This window comes from Ovis canadensis, chromosome 1 (genome assembly GCF_042477335.2).
Source record: "Ovis canadensis isolate MfBH-ARS-UI-01 breed Bighorn chromosome 1, ARS-UI_OviCan_v2, whole genome shotgun sequence".
Classification (NCBI taxonomy): Eukaryota; Metazoa; Chordata; class Mammalia; order Artiodactyla; family Bovidae; genus Ovis; species Ovis canadensis.
Window position 1 is genome coordinate 269,089,487 of NC_091245.1, and position 18,847 is coordinate 269,108,333.

Here is an 18,847-nt window from a genome sequence, read left to right on the forward strand (position 1 = left end):
TTGGTTTTAAGATTCTTAAGATGGAAACCTAATTTTCAGCACTAAACATGTAAGCCTGTAAATATGTCTCTAAATGCTGCATTAGTGACAACCCACAAACTTTGATGTTATGTTTTTTTGTTCAGTTTGAAATATTTTCTAATTACCCTCGTGCTTTTAATTATAGATGATTTATTTTTTATGTCTTTATTTTTGGCTGTGCTGGGTCTTTGATGCTACACAAGAGCTCTCTAGTTGGGGGCTGCTCTGTTCATTGCAGTGTGTGAGCTTCTCACTGAGGTGGCTTCTCTTGATGTGGAGCACCAGCTCTAGGTGCACAGGCTTCAGAAGCTGTGGCACTCAAGCTTAGTTGCCCAGTGGCATGTGGGATCTTCCCAGACCAGGGATCGAACCCATGTCCCCTGCATTGCAAGGTAGATTCTTAACCACTGAACCACTAGGAAAGCGTGACTATAGATGATTTAGAAGTATATTGTTTCATTTCCATTTATTTGGGATTTTCTAAGACTTTTTATTACTGATTTCTAACTTAACTCCATAGCAGTCACAGTACACTCTGCAGTTTCAATCCTTTTGAATTTCTTGACACTTGTCTCCTGACACAGCACATGGCCTATCTTAGTGAATAAGCACTGGAAAGAATGCTATGTTATATAAATGCGGTTACTCAAGCTGGTTGGAGGTTTTGTCTACAGTTGCTGAGACAAGTACTGCAATCTCCCACTTTTATCGTGTATTTGTCTAATTGTCTCTGTAGTCCCACCAGCTTTTGCTTCATGTACTTTGAAGCTCTATTATTAGGTGCATATAAGATTGCTAAGCCTTCTTGTTGAATTGACATTTTTATCATTTGTAAATGTCTCTATTTCTGATACTATTCCTTTTCCTGAAATCTACTGATACCAATATAGCACTTTTTCTTATTTGTATTTTCATTACACATTTTTTCTAAGCTTTCACCTTTATCCTGCATCTTTATATTAAAAATTTCTTATGGAGTCTCCCCCGGTGGTTCAGTGGTTAAGAATCCACCTTGCAACGCAGTGGACACGGGATCAATCCTGGTTAGGGAACCAAGATCTTACCTGCCACAGAGCAACTAAGCCCACACACTACAAACTAGAGAGCCCATGTGCTGCAACTATTGAGCCTGCCAGCAGCAACAAAGGTCCCGCATGCCACAACTAAGACCCAATGAAGCCAAATGAATACATTTCACACACAAAAAAGAAATTTCTAATGGACAACATAGATGTGTCATGCTTTTCATCCAACATGACAATCCTTGCCTTTTAACCAGAATGTTTAGCCCTTTACAGTTAGTACAATTATTTGTATTGGTGGTGTATGTCTTGCTAGTGTTTTGGGGCTGCCATAACAAAACACCACAGTCTGGGTGACTTAACAGAAATTAATTTTCTCAGGGTTCTGGAAGCTAGAGGTCCAGTTCAGTTCAGTTCAGTTGCTCAGTCATGTCCGACTCTTTGCGACCCCATGAATCACAGCACACCAGGCCTCCCTGTCCATCAAGACAAGGGTATTAGCAGGGCTGGACCCTCCTACGGCAATTGCATGCAGACAACTGCCCACTGGGTCCTCATGTGGGCTTTCCTCAGCGTGTGCTCTGGTGTGTCTCTCTCTTAAGGACACCAGTCCTTCTGAATCAGGGGCTCACCCTTACAACCATATTTAACCTTATCTTCTTAAAGGCCCCATCTCCAGCATCATACAGCATCATATGAATGGTACTGTGCCCAGTCTCTCAGTTGTGTCGACTCCTGCAACCCCATGGACTGTAACCCACCAGACTCCTGTGCCCATGGAATCTTACAGGTAAGGATACTGGAGGGGTGTGCCATTTTCCACTCCAGGGGCTCTTCCTTACCCAAGGATCAAACCAGAGTCTTGTATCTTCTGCGTGGGCAGGCAGATTCTTTACCACTAGTGCTGAGAACCCTATCATATGCACAGAGAGGGCCGCAATTCAGTGCATAAGAGTGGGGTTCAGGTCTATCATCTTATTTGTTTTCTATGTGTCCCATCTGTTCTTTTTCTCATCTTCTTTTGAGCTGTTTTACCTACCTTCTTCGTTTACTGACTGTACCTCTTTCATTTTTAGTGGCTTACTATAGGGTTGACAGCAGGTTTCTTTTACTCATCCCAGTCTACCTTTAAGCAATAAACCACTTCACATACAGGTGGGAATCTCTATCCACCTTTAACATCCTATTATTGTTGTCACGTGTTTTACTTCTCCTTATGTCAGAAACACCATTTGGGGAGGTCTTCTATCCTTACCACACAGCACCTGGTGCTCTTCATTCTCTGGAGATCAGTTTCCATCCAGCATCTCTTTCCTCCACCAAACAACCTGCTGCTGCTGCTGCTAAGTCGCTTCAGTCGTGTCTGACTCTGTGCGACCCCATAGACTCCCCTGTCCCTGACACTTCTCAAAGGCAAGGCTGCTGGACAACTCCTTCAGGGTTTGTTCATCTGGAAAAGGTCTACTCTGCTTTCATTTCTATTTTCTTTGAATACAGAGTTTAAGGGTTTTTTTCTTTTCCTTTTGACATTTTGAAGAAGTCATTTCACTGTGCTCTCCTCCTGAGAAGTCATTTTTCATTCTTGTCTTTGCTGATACATAAAATGCCTGGTTTTTGTTTCTTGGTGCTGCTGGGTCTTTGTTGCTTTTCAGGCTTTTCTCTAGTTGTGGTGAGCCAGGACTACTCTCTGGTTGCAGTGGTGCACAAGCTTCTCATTGCGGTGGTCTCTCTTACTATGGAGCATGGGCTCTAGGGTATGTGGGCTCAGTGGGTGTGACTTGCAGGCTCTAGAGTGTGGGCTTCAGCAGTTGCAGCTTCTGGGCTCTAGAGCACAGGCTCAATAGTTGTGGTGCACGGGCTTAGCTGCTCTGCAGCATGTGGGATCTTCCTGTATCAGTGATCAAACCTGTGTCTCCTGCATTGGAAGGTAGATTCTTTACCACTGAGATACCAGGGAAGCCTAACTTGCCTGTTTTGCTTGCTTTTAAGCTGTATTCATCCTTAGTTTTCATCATCAATTACCATGAGCCTTGAAGTGGGTTTTGCTTGGGCTTTTTGGTCTGTGAGTATCCTGCTACATGTGAGTTGAGCTTCATGAATGTGAGCTTATATGTATCATATTTGGGGAAATTTCAGCCACAGTTACTTAAGTATTTTGCTGCCTGCCTCCTGCCCTTCCTCCCCATTTCCTAGGACTCAGATTACACAGGGTGGACCACTCACTATTATCCAATAGGCCACTGAAGCTCTGCTCATTTTTTAATGTCTTCTGGCCACCTTCAAGGCGTTTCAGTGCCTGTCTACTCCTGGAAGACCCGAAGGCAGGCCCTGATCCTCAATCTTCCCGAGAAATGGGGGGTGTCAGGGAACACAGGGCCGAAGGCTCGCTCTGTCCTGCACCCATGAATATCCTAGCTGTGGGGCAGGCACCCAAGTCTGCCTGAAGCCGCCAAAGCAGCTGCTCTGCAGTGATGGCAATGTAGGTCTCAGTCAGCCCCCGTGTGGTACTTTCCCATGGGGAAGCCTGAAGTCATGTACCAATAATAGGCTCATAGAAACTAATGGGTGAATCATTTTCACTAAAAACAAGTAACTCTGAAGTTACCAGTATCACCCTAACCTTGAGTGAAGAAAGGAGGGTCTGTAGAACAGCAGCAGAAATTCCAAGTGAAAAACGCAACCTTGAGGTGCGTTTTTCCAAGTGAAAAACGCAACCAATGTCAGGACTGCCTGCCCCAGGGCACCTAGGAAGTTTCCTGAGCTCTCCAGAGCTGCGTCTCTAGCTGCCAACATGGACATTTCCAAGGGCAGTTCCTGTGATCCTGCTGCGACCCAGACGCCTTATGGAGAAGAGAAGAACTCAGCTGCCCCTCCCCACAAGCAGGGAGAAAGCCGAGCCAGGAGCTTGGAGGCTGACACCACCAAGCAAGTCAAGCAACGTCCCTCCCAGTCCCCTTTGACTTTCTGGCCTGCATGTCCCCTTGTCTTATGCTTCTAACATTTTTTTTTTAAAACAACGAGAGTCATAAATAAAACTTTTTACTGCAGATGGAGAGATGAAACTAAATCAAGCCAGCCAATTAACCTGTAAGTAGTTGCTGCGAACTGAGAGAATGAGGAAGCCACCATTGATGGCATCAGTTTTTAGACATTTTTATTACTAGAAAAAAATTCAGATCTATGTATCAACATTGGTTATGCTCAGTAAGGAAAGTACTTTCTTGGAGGCACATTTTTATTATGCATTAAGCACTTTTGGTTAGAGAATCCCTCAAAGGGTCAGATCTGGTTTATGTCCTGGTGAACATTCAGATTTTGCTCCCAATAACCAAAAGAAAAGCAATGTGAATCAAGACCCATTAATCCTTCACCCAGGATAGAGAACTTGATTTTTAATCAGGCTAAGGCAAGTATTTCTCCCTCAGATAACTAGAGTGCCTCCTGCGTATCTTGTGCAGTTCTTTTTTCCCTGAGACTGAGGGGTGGTGGTCCAATGTCCACCATGGGGCGTGAAGGACCAGAGTCCATGATTGCTCCCAGGACAAGACAAGAGCACTACGTGCCTCTGCCTAGGGGCTGGATCTGGGCACTAAGGTAATTGGTGAGATAGGTGGCTTCCAATAATGTTTCAGTACAAAGGTGGAGTTCATTTCTTTTCGGGATGCTTAGTGTTTTGTCCAGTGACCCAGTCATGCCTGGCAGTATCCACTGCCAGGAGCAAACTGGTAAACCATCATCTGCTGCTGGAACAAGAGCAAAGTGGACAGATCCCAAAGGGTCCAGCACAGCACCTTCAGCAACATAAACACTCATTTAAAAGTGCCTGCAGAGAGTGTTGACCTTCAACCAGCACAGCTAGACAACACTAGGTGCCAGTGGGGCAGTTGGTAGAGCAGCAGGACCTGCCTGCCTACCTGTGCCCAGGCCCTACAAGGCTTGAAGCAGGAGGACCACCACCTGGGGTAGTTGTGGGGAGGGGGAATGGGGCAGCTCAGTAAAAGGCTCCTCGCAGGCGAGCCCCAGACAAACATCAGGGACAGCACTGGGGGTCCCAGGCCCGGCAGGAGCAAGGCCACAGGGTGCAAGCCTCTGAGAGACCTTCAGGGTTCCCGGCAGGAATGGTGGGAGCAGGGGGGCATCCAGGCATCTCTAGCTGTCTGAGGGAGAGCACTTGGCTGGGGCAGCGTGGCTGAGGCTGCCATCAGAAGGGGAGGTGGTACCTCTATGGGTCACTCCAGCCCTGGGGTGGGCGAGAAGCAGGTGGGGCCCGGGGGGTGACACAAGGCCTGGTTCTGGCCCTCATCAAAACTCTATGTCTTCATAGCCACATTCCTAGGAACCCTGCGCATGTGAGCTGCCCATCCTCGTAGGTCAGAAGCAATTCCAGGACTCAGACTTTCCAACCTGAGCCCGAAGTCCATGCATGCCAAACCAGAGGCATTTAGAAGCCAGAGGAGAACTGAGAGGCAGCACCCTGGAGGAGGCATGAGGGTCGTCCCCATGTGGGGCCACTCACGACCCCTCACCCCGAGTTAGCTCAGGTTTCTGCTTTCCTCATTAGGAGACAACTCTAATCTCTGGAGGCAGCCATGCTGGCGCCCCACAAGCTGGCTGAATCTCGACCTGGGGCAGGGCCAGCGTACAGCATCTGGCTCTCCTCTGAGCAGCCCTGGACACTCATCAAATCTGGTCCCAATCCCGGAGAGCCCAACCGGCCTCGGTGAACAGCAAGGCCCAGCCTCTCCTGCTGGGGTGCTGAGACTAGCAGGTCCCTCAGCCAGAGAGAGTTAGGGAGAGCCAGTCCTCCACGGCAAGATGCATACGAGGCGTAGTCGCTGGTCTCCCGAACTCAGCGGTTGGTCAGGAAAGCTCCCAGCCCTACCCACAGCGAGGCCAGGTACCGCTCCAGGCGGTTCCACGAAAGCAACGCACTGTATCCAGCGTCAACCCGTCAACCCGTCGCTCCCCTCACCAGTGCTCCTCTAGCCAGAAACTGCTCCAGCAGCTGGAAATCGAGTCTGAAGGCCCCAGCCCCGCAGCAGGCCCCACCCCACCCCGCCCAAACCTCCCCTGGAACTCGGGAGACCAGCACCCCCCTACCCGCCCAGGCACCCGCAGGCGTGCTCTCAAGGGTGGCCAGCGAGGGCGCTCTCAGGGTGCAGACGGGAGAAGCGCCCGAGGGCCCAGACGGGGAAGACGTTTCTGTAGCTAGTGTAGCTGATGGCGCAGGACTTGTTGAAGACGCCACTGATGTTCTCCTGAAAGGACACAAGGGTTAACACAGTGGCTCCACTAGGTGAACAGCTCCCTGAACCCAACCCTGACCTCAGCAGGGGGCCTACCACCACCCCCGCCCCCCCCACCTCTAGGACCCCAGGCCCTGCAGCAAACCTCAGCCTGGGCCACCAGTCCCTCGCAGGCTCATCTGGACTCAGCTGAGGGAGGTCAGCCTCCCCTAACCCCATGCCCTCCTACCCTTCCTTTTCAGCGAGGAGCCACTGGTTCAGCCCAAGGTGTCTTAGCCGTGAGCTTCTCTCCTCCAGCCCTTCCCTGACACCACCAGCCCTAACACCAGCAAGTGCTTCGTGTGCACCAGCCCAGGCCATTAGGACCTGCCACCATCACAGAGCTGCTTCCAACCCTAGTGATGCTTGCGAGGCCCAAACCCCCCAGGGGAAACCCCGCCCACAGGCCATGAGGGGCATGGGGCCCTGTTGGGGGAGCCACACGTACCTGGGGCCAGTCCCCATTCGGCAGCTGCTTTTCAAGCAGGTAGCTGACTCCTCTCTCCAGGGCCGCCACGTCAGGGTGCCTGGGGGAGAGGGGCATTGAACACTCCCGCTGCCCCCCTGCATGAGACCCCCCTCCGGCAGGGTCCTCAGGCTCACACAGCCAAGCAAAAGGACAAGGATGAGAAACGCTGCCAGATGATGGACACCCTGAACCTCCAGGCCCGCTGGGAACAGTTAGTCCTCCAGACATCCCAAGGAGCGGGAATGCCACTGGGATGGAGACGAAGGGGCAGGAGGGCAGCCCACCTGTGGCCAAGAGAGCTGTCCCTGCCATGAGCAGTGCTTTCCTGTCCACCTGGCCACTGGTCCTCAGGGCCTAACCTCGCTTGCTGCCACATGAGGCACCAGGAGGCGCGATGGCTCAGGTCAGGGTGCAGCCTGTCTGCCCCTGCCCACACCCTTGGCCTTCCTCTGACGGGTTTAGGGAGGTTTCCCAGTGGCCCCAAATCCAACAGGGGGCACAGACTGGGGCACCACATACATGTCCATGTGCATGACTCTGCATGTGCGTGTCGTGTGCACATGCCTGAGTACGTTTGTGACGCAGAGCTGCTGCAGGTGCTGCCACACAGTCATGCCCTGACAGCCCTGTGCCCTGGCTGACCTTGTTCAGAGGCCTTTTGCAGGACCCACCCCTGGCCCTGTGAACCTGTCACCTAGGAAGGTGGCCCATAGGTCTCCCCCTCCCTCCGCTGCCGTGCCCATCCTGGCTGCCGGCTCACTGTCCTTCCTCCACCTGACCCCGCAGCTCCGGGACAGGCCTCAAGCCCCCACCTGACGGCCATCAGCCCCATCAGGGCCCAGCACGTGTTGTGGATCTGGGAGTGGGCACTCTGCACGTAGCGACGCTGCTCGCAGGACTCGAAGTCTTCCCCCCAGCCTCCATCTGCCATCTGTCGGGACAGCAGGAAATCACAGGCCCGGGAGATCTCTGCACAGGCAACCCTGCAGAGACAGAAGACGCACAGCCATCACTCTGGGCAGGATCCCTGTCCCTCCTCACCCTAGCCAGGCTTCCTTGGGTAATGGAGACAGGGGTGTGGGCCCCCTGCACTCAGTACACCAGAGGGGAGGTGAAAGGGACAGAGGTACCAGCATCACAGGATTTGGGGAGATGACCAGACAGCTGCAGATGGGCTCCCGCACGTGACACAACCCAGCCTGGCCAGCCTCCTGGCCTGTGGCTGCTCCTGCTCCAGCCCAGGTGTGGGACTTGGGTGGGGCAGGTGAGCTGGGGGAGGGCAGAGGGCCGAAGGCTTCCTGCCCCACACCCGCAAGGAGGCTCTGCAGAGCAGCGAGGCACAGGACCTCACATTTTTCTGGAAAACTGATCTCTCACTGTTTAAAAGCATGTAAAAAACAACCCCAAAGTCAAACATCAGAGGAAGAAACCCCCCAGCAGAGTATTATGCTGAGAAGACCCCCTCCCACCACATGGCAAATGCCTGCACTCACCCATTATGGTAGGTGTGCCCCATGCAGGCGAAGGCTTCCAGCCCAAACCAGGCACCGTACGTGAAGCACACACCCCAGGAGCTGGAGGAAGACAAGGGGGAACAGCCCGGTCCCTGAGTTCTCAGCAGGGCACCAGACAACAGGCTGCAGGCACCTCCAGCACCTTCTGGAGTGCAGGGAGGGGCTGCATCTGTTTCCAAGGAAAACATCCATAAGCCTTCAACACGGAGACAGACCCGCCCAACCTGGCCTCCACAGACGGCTCCAGAAGCCAGATCCAAGCCCAGAGGAAGTGGGTGAGGAGCCATCAGGCCACCAAGTACTTCCAACGCCCTTGGCTACACTGCCCAGCAAAACACTGAGCAGTGACTGTGGGGGAAGGCCCAGGAGCATGTCCAGAGACTTCTGGGCAGCACAGTGACCCCTTCCCACCCCTGCGCCTGGCATCTGCACCCACAGGCAGCACTCACCCTTCCCAGGAGCCATCAGGCCTCTGTTTCTGCCGACAGAACTGCAAGCCCCGCTCGAGGGTCTCCCTGCAACACAGTGGGATGTCGCGCTGTCCATTCCAGCAAAGCAGCAGTGCACCTGCTGCCCTACCCTACATGCTGCCGCCTCAGAGGCATGAACATCACTCAGTCAGTTCAGTCGCTCGGTCGTGTCCAACTCTTTGCGACCCCATGGACTGCAGCACTCCAGGCTGCTTTCAACCACCAGCTCCCAGAGTTTGCTCAAACTCATGTCCATCAAGTTGGTGATGCCATCCAACCATGTCATCCTCTGTCATCCCCTTCTCCTCCTGCCTTCAATCTTTCCCAGCATCAGGGTCTTTTCCAACGAGTCAGTTCTCATCAAGTGGCCAAAGTACTGGAGTTTCAGCTTCAGCATCACTCCTTCCAGTGAATATTCAGGACTGATTTCCTTTAGGATTCAATGGTTGGATCTCTTTGCAGTCCAAGAGACTCTTAAGAATCTTCTCCAACACCACAGTTCAAAAGCATTAATTTTTCAGTGCTCAGCTTTCTTTATGGTCCAGCTCTCACATCCATACATGACGACTGGAAAAATCATAGCTTTGACTAGATGGACATTTGCTAGCAAAGTAATGTCTCTGCTTTTTGATATGCTGTCTAGGTTGGTCATGCCTTTTCTTCCAAGAAGCAAGCATCTTTTAATCCCATGGCTGCAGTCACCATCTGCAGTGGTTTTGAAGCCCAGTGTTTCACATGACATACTCTGCATATAAATTAAATGAGTAAGCTGACAATATATAGCCTTGACACACTCCCTTCCCAATTTGGAACCAGTCCATTGTTCCATGTCTGGTTCTAACTGTTGCTTCTTGACCTGCATACAGATTTCTCAGGAGGCAGGTCAGGTGGTCTGGTATTCTCATCTCTTGAAGAATTTTCCAGTTTGTTGTGATCCACACAGTCAAAGGCTTTGGCATAATCAATAAAACAGAAGTAAATGTTTTTCTGGAACTCTCTTGCTTTTTCAATGATCCAACAATGTTGGCAATTTGATCTCTGCTTCCTCTGCCTTTTCTAAATCCACCTTGAACATCTGGAAGTTCATGATTCATGTACTATTGAAGCCTGGCTTGGAGACTTTTGAGCATTACTTTGCTAGCATGTGAGATGCGTGCAATTGTGCAGTAGTTTGAGCATTCTTTGGCATTGCCTTCCTTTGAGATTGGAATGAAAACTGACCTTTTCCAGTCCTGTGTCCACTGCTCAGTTTTTCAAATTTGCTGGCATACTGAGTGCAGCACTTTCACAGCATCATCTTTTAGGATTTGAAATAGCTTAGCTGGAATTCCATCACCTACACTAGCTTTGTTCGTAGTGATGCTTCCTAAGGCCCACTTGACTTTGCATTCTAGGATGTCTGGCTCTAGCTGAGTGATCACACCATTGTGGTTTTCTGGGTCATTAAGATCTTTTTATATAGTTCTTCTGTATACTCCAGACACCTCTTCTTAATATCTTCAGCTTCTGTTAGGTCCATACCATTTCTGTTCTTTATTGTGCCCAATATGAGCATGATCTCCCTTAAAATACATAAAATAAGTATAAGCATGATCTTCCTTAAAATATGTAATGGCAAATGGTTCATAGAGGAGATATGAAAGAACAGCGATCACAGGTCACAGGAGGAGAGTGAAGAGGCAGATAAAGGAACAAATGAAGGAGAGAAAATCTCAGGGACAAGCCCATAAGAGAAGCAGGTACAAAGGGGATCAGTGTCACCAAAAACAGGGTCAGTGATATAGATAGGTTTAAGTTACACAAATGAAATTTTGTAAATAAACATAAAGTGAGAGAGAAAATGATACATTCAGAGGGCAGAGAAGGTCCATCACAGGCCTAACTGATACTTCTGAAGCAGACCGGGTTCTCTGAAAAGGCTAGAGGTGAAGGTATACATACAACCTCAGGATGACTCACCCCCCACAATGCTCACTTGCCCCCAGGCACTCAGCCCATGTCATCCTTGAGTGGTGGCCCATAACCTGCATGTAGCCCACTGACCCTGCAAGTTGACAGTCACTGCCTCCAGCTCCCCTTGACTGATGGATGGACTGCCTGGCGCTACTGGACCCACCCTTGCTGGTTCTCATGCAGCCACTGTACAGAAGCCCCTGTGTCAGGAACTCAAGGGTGGCTCCAGCCAGTGGTCAGCAAGGACATGGGGCCTGGAGCCAACAACCCACAGGGGATGGAAACAGGCCAACAACCGCACGCATTTGGGGCAGACCCCAGTTGAGGCTCAGGTGAGGCCCCCGCACTGCCAGCATCCTGACGGCCACCTAGGGAAATCCAGAGCAGGGGCCCCGGCTCAGCCGTGCCCAGACTCCTGACCCACAGAAACTATGAGGTGATAAACGTGTGTTGCTTTGGGTGACCAAGTCTGTCATAATACTGTCACCCAGCAAGAGGCACTAGTACAAAGGATGAAGGAACAAATAAATAACTTCAGCAATGAAAAGAGTGATATGACTCTAGTTTTAGCAGAAATTAAAAAGTGAAAAAAAGAAAAACATATACATTTGGAAACTTAGACAAAACGTACAAATTACTCAGAATATTAACTTATCAAAACTGCCTCAAGAATAAAGGGCCTGAATAGTCCTACAACTACTAAAGATAAGCATAAAAAAACAAACTTTGCCCAGAAAAAGAACTCCAGGTCTAGACATTTTATAAGTGAATTCTACTGAATCACCAAGAACAATCATTCTAATCTTACACAAACTCTTCTAGGGAATAGAAAGAGGAAGGAAGGTTTTCCCTGGTTCATTCTGGGAGCTCAATGTAAGCTTCTCAATCAGCCAGATAAGAGTGATGTGGTAAAGTAAAAACTTCAGACTGTTCATTAATGGACACAGATGGCAAGCTTCCAAATGTCATTCTTAATGGAGAAATATTAGAAGCATTGTCCTTCAAAATCAGGAAAGATGCCACTATTACCAGTTCTGCTAAGCAAAATACTAAAGGTCTCAGCCAGGGCAATGAAACAAGAAAATGGATTACACGCCTATAGATTGAAAGGAAAAATATGTCATTTATAAGCTTTCTCTAAGAGAAAACCCAAAAGAATCTATAAGCAATTATTCAGAACAGAAAGAGTTGTCTAGATGGATTCACTGGTGAATTCTACCAAACATTTGAGGAAGAAATTATACCACCTCTACAATCTCTTCCAAAGACCAGAACAGGGAATTCTGCCTTATTCACTTGATGAGCACAGCATACTAAAAACAGATAAGGACATTATAAGAAAGGAAAACTATAGATCAGTATCTCTCAGTAGCACAGGCATTAAAAAATCCTCAATAAAATATTAGCAAATCCAATCTAATCATGTATGAAAAGAATTACATATCACAAGTGAGATTTATCCCAGGCATGAAACAACTGGTTCAACACTGAAAAATCTAATAATGCAATCTATCAAATCAACAGGCTAAAGAAGAAGAGAAATCACATGACCAAACAAACAGCTATAGAAGAAATATTTACCAAAATCTAACAGTTACTCATGATAAAAAAAAAAAAAAAAACTTTCAGCAAGCTAGGGACAGAAAGGAAGTTCCTCAACTTGATAAAGGGCAGCCAAAAAAACCTACAGCTAATATCATAATAGTGGTGAGAAACTAGATGCTTTCCTGCCAAATCAGGAACAAGAATGTCTACTCTCAGCACTGATATTCAACTCCATATGGAAGTCCTAGCTAAAGCAACAGGACAAGAAAAGGAAATAAAAGGGATACTATATTGGGGATGAAGAAATAAAACTGTCTTTGGTCACAGATTACCTGATTATTCACCTAGAGAATCCCAAAGACTCAACCAAAAAACTCCTGGAACTACTAAATAATTATACCGAGGTTGCAGGATACAAGATTAATATACAATAGACAATTGTTTTCCTACCACAATGAACAATTCAATTCTGAAATTAAAATCACAATACCCATTATGTTAGCACCAAAAAATTTTTAATGCAAAGAGTGAATCTGAATGTAAACTGTGGACCTGGGATGACAATAATGTGTTGATACTGGTTCATCAATTGTAAATTAAAAAAAGATGTACCAAATTAATGTAGGATATTAATAACAGGGAAACAAGGTGGGAGGGAAGTGGCTAAACAGGAACCCTCTATGCAATCTCTGTAAACCTAAGACTGCTACATAAGACAAAGTGTATTAAAAACTTCATAAAGTTTAGGAAACTGTCTAGCTAGAAGATCAATATCAAAATCAATTGCAGATGATCCTGGAAAGATGGCAGGGCAGGCAGCACAGGGGTCCCTCTCCCACCAGGACGACAGCTGCACTGGCAGAATGTGTCCAACATGACTATTCTGGAAGCCGACAACTGTTGAAGGACTGGAGGGTAACTGTTCTCAGCTCTTATCACAGAAGCACTACCCATCCCCTACCCCAGGGCCCAGCGGGCAGCCGTGCATGTGCCTTGGAGCATCTGCAGGACCCAGGGTAGGCTTCCCTGGTGGGTCAGACAGTAAAAGAGTCTGCCTGTGATGCGGGAGACCTGGGTTCAATCCCTGGGTTGGGAAGATCTCCTAAAGGAGGGCATAACAACCCACTCCAGTATCCCTTCCTGGAGAATCCCCATGGATAGAGGAGCCTGGCAGACTACAGTCCATGGGGTTGCACAGAGTTGGACATGACTGAGCAACTAAGCACAGCACAGCACAAGAGAGTTTTCTCCTGTGTGGGAGGACTTACTGCAACTTCTTATTTCTCAAACTTTGGTCATAGACTATCGGAGAATTATGATTAACATTATAATTGGTTAAATTTTTAAAAAGAAAGACTATTGTGTATTGATAGTTTGGGTTAGCAGTTCACAAACTTTATCTATGAATCATCTGGGATGTTATATAAATGCAGGCTCTAGCTTAGCAGGTCTAGGACAGGCCCAAGTGGATGGGCCCATTTCAAAGAGTGCCCAGAGACTGGGATGTGTGTCCTACACCATGACTAGGGACATAACACTTGAAAGGGCCTAGGCGCAATGTGCTACCTGTGCCAGTGCCTCTCCTCCTAGCGGGCCTGGATTTCCTGGCTGTTTGACAAGCCCACCTTAAAAAGTGCTGGCGGAGCCCCACTGAGGTGCAGCCCAACTTGTCTGACCTTTAACCTATTCCTGTTTTCTCGCCACTTCAATATCCTTTTTCTTTATGGTGAAGGACCTCATTCTTTGACCTAGCAAAGATACAGGTACCTGTGTTTTTAGGGTTTTTTTTTTTAAGAAGTTTTATTGATGTATAATTGACATATGATATATTACTTGAAGTATATAATTTAGTAAGTTCTACTACATGTATACACTTGAGAAAGCATCGTCATACTCAGGACAATGGACAAACCATCCCCCTAATGTGTCCTTATGCTCCTGATGCTCCCTCCACCCTCTGGAAACCAATGATCTGCTTCCATTACAAAGATCAATCTGTCTTTTCTAGAGTTCTAAAGAAAAAGAATCATAAGCATGTAAAAGAAAATAAAATTTATATATTATCTATACCTATATCTATATAGAGAAAGTGTATACCTTCAATTTTATCCATAATTTATAGATTTGTTATAGATTCATTTATCTATATGCAAAAGAATGCTCAAACTACTGCACAATTGCACTCATCTCACATGCTAGTAAAGTAATGCTCAAAATTTTCCAAGCCAGGCTTCAGCAATACGTGAACCGTGAATTCCCTGATGTTCAAGCTGGTTTTAGAAAAGGCAGAGGAACCAGAGATCAAATTGCCAACATCCGCTGGATCATGGAAAAAGCAAGAGAGTTCCAGAAAAACATCTATTTCTGCTTTATTGACTATGCCAAAGCCTTTGACTGTGTGGATCACAATAAACTGGAAAATTCTGAAAGAGATGGGAATACCAGACCACCTAACCTGCCTCTTGAAAAATCTGTATGCAGGTCAGGAAGCAACAGTTAGAACTAGACATGGAACAATAGACTGGTTCCAAATAGGAAAAGGAGTACGTCAAGGCTGTATATTGTCACCCTGCTTATTTAACTTATATGCAGAGTACATCATGAGAAGCGCTGGACTGAAAGAAACACAAGCTGGAATCAAGATTGCCCAGAGAAATATCAATAACCTCAGATATGCAGATGACACCACCCTTATGGCAGAAAGTGAAGAGGAACTACAAAGCCTCTTGATGAAAGTGAAAGAGGAGAGCGAAAAAGTTGGCTTAAAGCTCAACATTCAGAAAACGAAGATCATGGCATCTGGTCCCATCACTTCATGGGAAACAGATGGGGAAACAGTAGAAACAGTATCAGACTTTATTTTTTTAGGCTCCAAAATCACTGCAGATGGTGACTGCAGCCATGAAATCCAAGCTTACTCCTTGGAAGAAAAGTTATGGCCAACCTAGATAGCATATTCAAAAGCAGAGACATTACTTTGCCAACTAAGGTCAGTCTAGCCAAGGCTATGGTTTTTCCTGTGGTCATGTATGGATGTGAGAGTTGGACTGTGAAGAAGGCTGAGTGCTGAAGAATTGATGCTTTTGAACTGTGGTGTTGGAGAAGACTCTTGAGAGTCCCTTGGACTGCAAGGAGATCCAACCAGTCCATTCTGAAGGAGATCAGCCCTGGGATTTCTTTGGAAGGAATGATGCTAAAGCTGAAGCTCCAATACTTTGGCCACCTCATGCGAAGAGTTGACTCATTGGAAAAGACTCTGATGCTGGGAGGGATTGGGGGCAGGAGGAGAAGGGGATGACTGAGGATGAGATGGCTGGATGGCATCATGGACTCAATGGACGTGAGTCTGAGTGAACTCCAGGAGATGGTGATGGACAGGGAGGCCTGGCGTGCTGTGATTCATGGGGTCACAAAGAGTTGGACACGACTGAGCAACTGAACTGACTAACTGAACTGATATAGGTAATAGTTATTACTTACACTTGGTAAGTAAGTTATTACTTATACATATAAGTAATAGTTTCATAAAGTACAAAATAGAATGCATGCATGGCATATACTGAAAACAAGAAACATATGTCCATTTATAAAACTTTTCTTTCAGTTAGTTCCATGGTTTTACATGCAAAGCTACAGGCAGTAATGTACACTGTATTTCTTCTAAGGAACGACTGAACATGTTTGAAAATCACCTTTCTCATAGGACAGCAAATTGAATGACAAAGGGCTGTGCACCAGTCAAACAGGCCAGCACAGCCACACCACCCTGCACACACAGTTGTAACTCCTCAAAGCCAGGTGCAACCACTCTCTGATAGGCCCCTGCTTTGCTGCCTTGTCTTTTCAGATTTCAGCCAGGGAGCAATCTTATAACTACTTGCAAGGCTGGGAATTCTGGTGGAGTTTTCAAAGACAGTCACAGCTGATAGTTGAAGCTGCCACCAGTTCAGAAGTTTTTCTCCCATCTTTCAAATCTTTATTCTGCCTACTCAACTCAGAGAGCAACCCCCTTCAGCAGCTATGTGGGCATCCTGCATCCCTGCCTGTTCGGTCCTTCCCACTCTAGCAGAGAACACCAGGATGAACCCGTAGACACAAAGGAATCTCATAATGTAATTTTCAAAAAGCATATGGTTTAACTGTATTATGTAGAAAGAGTTCACAATCATTTGCTGTAGTTCACAGGCAACTATGCTATCCTCTAAGAGTGACAACTGGCTTCCCAGGTGGTGAAGTGGTAAAGAATACGCCTGCCAATGCCGGAGATGCAAGAGACATGGGCTTGTCCCGTGCATCGGGATGATCCCTTGGAAGAGGAAATGGTGTTGCTGCTCCAGTATTCTCATCTGGAAAAACCCATGGACAGAGGAGCCTGGCAGGCTATCCTGCCAGGATAAAAAAAAAGAGTCGAACATGACTAAGCAACTGAGCACACACACACACTTGAGAGTGACAACTGCCTTGCATCCTTTCTAGATAAGCTTTGTAAGTTTTTGAAATTGAGAAAATAACATTTGAACTAATAAAGCTGAAACTACAGCATTTAAAAAAGAGGCTTTTCAAAGAAAATACAAACTGCCTATAGCAAGTTCCCTTGCCAAAACTGATTTGCAAAAGAGCTAAGCTTGTTCCTTTGTTTACAAAACTACAAGAAATAATACGGATGAAAAAAGTGGACTATATAGAAGAAGTTGGATATATGTTTTCAGTAGAAGGCATGAGGGATAAATATGCATTTTCATTCAAGGAAACAAGAAAGTAATTTTGTTCTAAGGTAAAATGACTATTCCAGAATAAAAAAGGAAAAAGGACAAAACCTGAATGGATGTAAAAATCTATAGGTTTATAGCTTCTATAGGTTTATAGAAGGGGAATTATAAGAAAGGAATTTTATGTTTAGTCAAGTCAACTAAGATTAGAATGGATTTTATGCTAGTTTTTTAAAAAGGAAGAATTTTAATATCAAAATCACTGATACAAGATTAGGATTTGTTTTTCTTTGTTAAAAGGATATTTTTCTTAGATTGTTGGTCTGATCTTAATAAGAAAGATTTTTGTTGACCTTTAATAATAATATGCCTAGGAAACTAAAATTCAATGATTTGTCTTTATCAGGTCTTTGATTACTTAAGAAAACTGAGTCTTCTCTACTAAAAGAAAGAAAAAAAAATTTTTTCACTACTATCTAACTTTCATTATGTGTTAAATTTCATGGGAAATACTGTCAAATAAGAAGTGAGGCTGAACTTTTTTTTAGGAAATATTTATATGGAAATTGTTAATATAAATATTCCAAAAACACAGGCTTTCTTGGTGGCTCAGCAGTAAACAATCAGCCTGCAATGCAGGAGACACAGGTTCGATCCCTGAGTTGGGAAAATCCCCTGGAGAAGGAAAAGGCAACCCACTCCAGTATTCTTGGCTGAGAAATCCCATGGACAGAGGAGCCTGGCAGGCTATGGTCCATGGGGTCACAAAAGAGTCACACGTGACTTAGCAACTAAACAACAATCAGAAATCATGAAATTCCCCAAAATCTGGTATGTCTTGATATAATGTCATCAGTCATAATACCAATTATTGTCATTTAACAAACAGTTATTATTATTTTAAAATAGTTATTATTTGTTTTACTTTGCGGCTTTTGCAAAAATATTCCTGCAAAAGTGCTTCATCTTCAAAGAGATTCGTGGAAAAAACTCTAACAAGTCCTCTAGAATGAAGGTTTCTGATAAGTTTAGGGTCAAACCACAGAATTGGGTAAAAATTTCTAGAACTCTGACGGAAAACTGGTGAATTCATAAAACTGATAACAAAAGATCAAGATCAACAAGCATTAATCACTGGAGACCAAATGAACTGATGAAGGTAATTATAATTTTTATAACTTAATTTAAAACTTAATTGCTAATTCTTTATTTCATTTTCTAAATTTAAAGAACCCCTTTTCTTCTCTTTTTGGAGAAGGAAATGGCAACCCATTCCAAGTATTCTTGCCTGGAGAATCCCATGGACGAAGGAGCTTGGTGGGCTACAGTCCACGGGTCGCAAAGAGTCAGACACAACTGAGCGACTTCACTCACTTCACTTTCTTCTCTTTTAAGCTATCTTTAAACAACAATTTGGTAAACAGTTATCTTTTTCTCCCAATCCGGTCCCCCCAGATCAAATTCTGAAATTCCTATTAAACATTCTAATTTTTCATTAACAATACATATTTGTGAAAGTTCAATACAAATCTGTTCCAGTAACAGGCCATAACTGGACAATTCCTTGGCTTGGCCTCTTAGCCTAAAGAGAAGCTGAAGGTCTAATCTGAGATTCCTCGTGAAAAGCTTCAGCAAAACAGATTTTTTAAAAATTACATGGTCAGTCACTATTCCAGTTACACTTACATAAATAATCAGGACAAATTTATTGAAAGTGGACTTGGGTATCTTTGACAGAAACGGAGGTTACTATGGATAGAAAAACTATTCTTCAATAATACACAATTATGTACATTAGATGGGAATACCACACCACCTGACCTGCCCCTTGAGAAATCTGTATGCAGGTCAGGAAGCAA

At 45.9% G+C, this 18,847-nt stretch overlaps 1 protein-coding gene across 1 annotated transcript in view; it reads right to left on the reverse strand.

The window, feature by feature from the left end:
- Positions 1-4,180: 4,180 nt before the first annotated feature.
- The window catches only part of LSS (lanosterol synthase), a 32,094-nt gene continuing 17,427 nt past the window's right edge, over positions 4,181-18,847 (reverse strand). Inside the window, exons 18-22 of the mRNA XM_069567131.1 lie at positions 8,761-8,826; positions 8,291-8,371; positions 7,610-7,780; positions 6,777-6,855; positions 4,181-6,301 (exon numbers count right to left, since the gene is read on the reverse strand). Coding sequence (XP_069423232.1) covers positions 6,170-6,301; positions 6,777-6,855; positions 7,610-7,780; positions 8,291-8,371; positions 8,761-8,826 — 529 coding nt within the window. The 3' untranslated portion in view covers positions 4,181-6,169. The remainder of the gene's footprint in view (positions 6,302-6,776; positions 6,856-7,609; positions 7,781-8,290; positions 8,372-8,760; positions 8,827-18,847) is intronic.